The following is a 3,814-nucleotide window of genomic DNA, read 5'->3' on the forward strand; positions in this document are numbered from 1 at the left end:
AGCACAACACCATGGATCCCCTGCAAAAGCTCATATCTCTCCCAAAAGAGTTTATCCATGTGTCAAAACTAAATATCCTTCTCATATAAATAGTCAATGCCCCCAAAATGCATTATACCTTTGGCATTGTTTAAGCACTGCAAGTCAAAATGCTTAGACGTTTTGTCACTGAGGCACAGGTCCAGCAACAGAATACCACTATGAATAAAACTAAAAGATTTTACAGTAAAATCAGCCTCCAATAAACCACTCATACTCAAGGAAACTGTAAACATTTTTATTCGTACAAAGAAATGTTAACATTAGAGAACATACTGTGAAAAGAAAACATATACAGGATTCTGTAAATGTGAACAGTTATAAACACAAAAAAAAAAAACTCTAGCCTACCATACTGTAAATAAAGTTTCAGAACTATAGTACAGTAATATTTTCAGTGGTCGCCATTGTCACCCTCTCCTTCCTGGCCACCATCCTCATCCCCCTGGCCATCGACGCGCTGCTCTCTGTCAGGCCATAAATTCTCATCCACATCGCAACGGATATTTTCTCTTGCGATGCAGCGAGGGAAGAAACGGCGTGAATGTCTCAACCATCCCCTACATTGATCCCCTGTGATGTCCTCACATGCAGCATCCATTGCATGCAGCAGGGCCCTCTGGTCTTGAGCCTGATGCTCATACACCCTCCACCTCCAAGCTGAAAAAAACTCCTCAATTGGATTTAGGAAAGGAGAGTAAGGTGGAAGAAACTCCATCAGCATCCGGGGATGGGTGGTGAACCAGGTTCTGATGCGTGGGCCGCGGTGGAAGTTCACATTATCCCACACAATGACATAATGTGGTAGCTGAGGTCCTTCTTCACCTCTCTCATTTTCTGGGATCAGATCAGTATAAAGGTGGTCCAAAAAATTGAGGAGCTTTTGCGTATTGTAGGGCCCTAAACTGGGAATGTGTGTGGCCACACCTCTTTCTGATATGGCGGCACACATTGTTATATTTGCTCCTCGCTGGCCTGGGACATCCACAGTGGCTCGGTGGCCAATGATGTTACGGCCACGCCTTCGACCTTTGGCCAGGTTGAAGCCAGCTTCATCAACGAACACTAGGATGTGAGGGGTTTCGTTGCCTTCTAATGCCATTATTCTCTACAATAGAATAGAAATAAATCTAATCAGTCAAGTAGAGACAGATACTGCAGGGAGGATCTAAAGTACTGTAAAAACAGGGAGTGGACAACTGAAGACAATTTCTAGGCAAAATGCTCTAGTCACACAAAGCTGGATTCTGAAGGTAAAAAGGATAACGCAAAACAAAAAAACAGTGGTAACCATGTCTTACTGTAATAGTGTTACAATGATAGACAACCAGTAGTTGACTTACATGCACATACTGGTACCGCAGCCCTTTCACTCTGTCAGAGTTTCTCTCAAATGGTACCCTGTAAATCTGTTTCATGGTCATCTGATGTTTCTTCAATACCCGGTCTATTGTGGAGATGCTGATAGAGTTTATATTTTGGAACATTACATTGTCTAGCAGGATTGCATTACGAATCTGTCTCAGTGTGATGGCATTATTTGCAATGACCATGTTGCATATTTCTCGTTCTTGTTGTTCATTTAGAAGTTTTCTTCTGCCACCCACTTGAGGCTGTCGTCCAATCCTAGACATACAAGTCAAAGGTCAACACTGTAAATTTGTTACAAAATGAGTTACCAATGTAATTGTACTGCTGTTTTATGGTACTAAAAGTGTGATGCACTGCACAGTGACTGGAATACTATTCACAGTATTTTCTCCATTTTTTTTCTTTGTCATTTTTATAGTATCATATAACATCACATGAAGATATTACAGTACTCTAGGCCTACACACACACCAACACTGAATAGTTCAATAGCATAGTTCTGTACCTGTTTTCCCTGCGAAAGGTTTGGATGATGGAGGAGACTGTAGACCGAGGCACATTAGGCTGCACTCGGCGACCTGCCTCTGCCATTGTGAGGCGATGGTTTATAACGTGGTCAATAAGGGTGGCCCGGATTTCATCTGGGACATCATGGTGCCTCCGTGCTCCTCGGCCTCTTCCCCCTATTCCTCCACGCATTCTCACTCCTCCTCTTCCTCTTCTTCTTCCTCCTCTTCCTCGAGCAGGAAGTTGCTGTTGTACTTGGCGAGGTGCTTCCATGTTCACACTGCAAATGAAACTGGCCCCGGGCCAAGCTCTGTCTATATACTTTTGGCAGCAGTCATAATCATAGACAACACCTGTCAGGTATCTAAACAACCTGTTTGATTGGTCATCTGAGATGTGGGAAACTGCTCCTTCGTTAGTTCTAATTTCACCTGATTGATTGTCAAGTACTGTCATAACTTTATCAAATGTTCCAAGATCATTCTCTTCTGAGGTATCTATTCTTTGATTTCTTATGCTTTTGTATTCCGAGTATGTTTCTGTTGTGATTTTGCCATTTGTTAGGTTTTGTTCTTTGCCTGCCTGTCCCACTTCTCTGTGTTCCCTCTGTCTGTCCATGGTGTACCCTATTGTGTCTGCTGCAATCTGCTGTTAAGTTCATGTCTGCTGGTTCCTGTGTCTGAGTTTCCTGTTTTATTGCTGAAGGTTTCATGTCTATGTGAGTGTGCTCAGTTTACGTTTCCCCTGTCTCGTCAGCTGTGATTTCTCCCAGGTGTGTTCCCCTCCTGTCTCTCATCCCTTGATTACTGCCGTCTGTGTATTTAAGCCCTGTGTTTCTCTGTGTCAGTGTCGCGTCGTACCCTCAACTAGCTGTGTGTTCTGCTTCTATGTTCCTAGTGTTTGGTCTCCTGCTCCAGTTTAGTGTTTCTTTCCAGTGTTTCAGTCCTTGGTTCCTCTGTTCTGACTTTTGGTTTTCTTTTGGTGAGTTTAGTTTGTACGAGGTTTTTCCCAGCAATAAAGCTGCGCCTTAAGTTTCACTTCCGTGTCTGAGTTCTGCATTTTGGGTCCACCACTCCTGCTTGCCTGCCACACAGCGATTCATGACACAAGATATTCTTTCATGGTATTATATCTTTGACTAATTTTGACAGTTGAACAGACAATTGTGCATATGATGACTTACACAATGAAACCATGCTGATATGTTTTGGAGTGAGTAACCATTTCACTGAAAAATCAACTAATCAGTTTAGATCGCCAAGATCTATTTATTTGGAAAATGTGCTAAATGTGGGCTCATTGTGCTAACTGTAGCTACTTGTACATAATCATTTGAAAAGAAGCACAGAGTCACTTGAGACATGTACTAAAGCATTTGCAATTTGATAAAACCAATGAAAAATGACATTCTGTTGTGAACAATTGCAAGGTGGTTTGGAGATTTGTCCATGTTATTTTGAGAATGTCATCTCGGTTTCAAGAAATGAGCCAAACCAATCGAGAAAAACTGTAATACGCTGTTCTACTATGCATTGTTTTTCCTATAAAAGTGCACACATTTTCAACCAAACTCATTTCAATTTAGTTAGATTCCGTTTCATTCACCTAATAATTGTCATAAAGAGGAGACAGCCAGGGAAACATCCTATCCTTTGCTATGTCTGTGTGAGTAGTACATACGCAGATACTGGCTAGCTTTTCTAGCATTATAGGCATTGAATTTAGCACAACAGGAAAAACAGAGGTATCAGTGTAAACCACTATGTGTGCAGTTCCTTGAATAGCCACTTGCGGCTGGCTCCAAGGATGTGCCAAAGACTCAATTGTTATAATGGCTGACTTCAAAGATTAACCACTCTACAGGGGGTAAATGGTTTCACAACTCATCAGTTAGTAC

The 3,814-nt window shown here is 41.9% G+C and overlaps 1 protein-coding gene across 1 annotated transcript; it reads right to left on the minus strand.

Moving 5' to 3' along the window:
* Nucleotides 1–377: 377 nt before the first annotated feature.
* LOC121813750 lies at nucleotides 378–2,388 on the minus strand. Its single transcript, XM_042217653.1, has 3 exons — nucleotides 1,916–2,388; nucleotides 1,383–1,665; nucleotides 378–1,147 (listed from the first exon to the last, which is right to left on the minus strand). Exons 1-3 carry the CDS (start codon nucleotides 2,371–2,373, stop codon nucleotides 434–436), a joined length of 1,455 nt encoding a protein of 484 aa, XP_042073587.1. The 5' UTR covers nucleotides 2,374–2,388; the 3' UTR covers nucleotides 378–433.
* Between the last annotated feature and the right edge of the window lie 1,426 nt (nucleotides 2,389–3,814).

The sequence above is a fragment of the Haplochromis burtoni genome, unplaced genomic scaffold (assembly GCF_018398535.1).
Source record: "Haplochromis burtoni strain Fernald_Lab_line unplaced genomic scaffold, NCSU_Asbu1 Contig_2431, whole genome shotgun sequence".
Classification (NCBI taxonomy): Eukaryota; Metazoa; Chordata; class Actinopteri; order Cichliformes; family Cichlidae; genus Haplochromis; species Haplochromis burtoni.

What these genes read in the sequence shown, in the direction of transcription:
- LOC121813750 (XM_042217653.1), bottom strand. Translation starts at nt 2,373, where the DNA reads ATGACAGTACTTGACAATCAATCAGGTGAAATTAGAACTAACGAAGGA. An exon ending in ACCTTTCGCAGGGAAAACAG is followed by an intron (nt 1,666 to 1,915) that starts GTACAGAACTAT and finishes TTGTATGTCTAG; the next exon opens with GATTGGACGACAGCCTCAAG. An exon ending in TGCGGTACCAGTATGTGCAT is followed by an intron (nt 1,148 to 1,382) that starts GTAAGTCAACTA and finishes ATTCTATTGTAG; the next exon opens with AGAATAATGGCATTAGAAGG.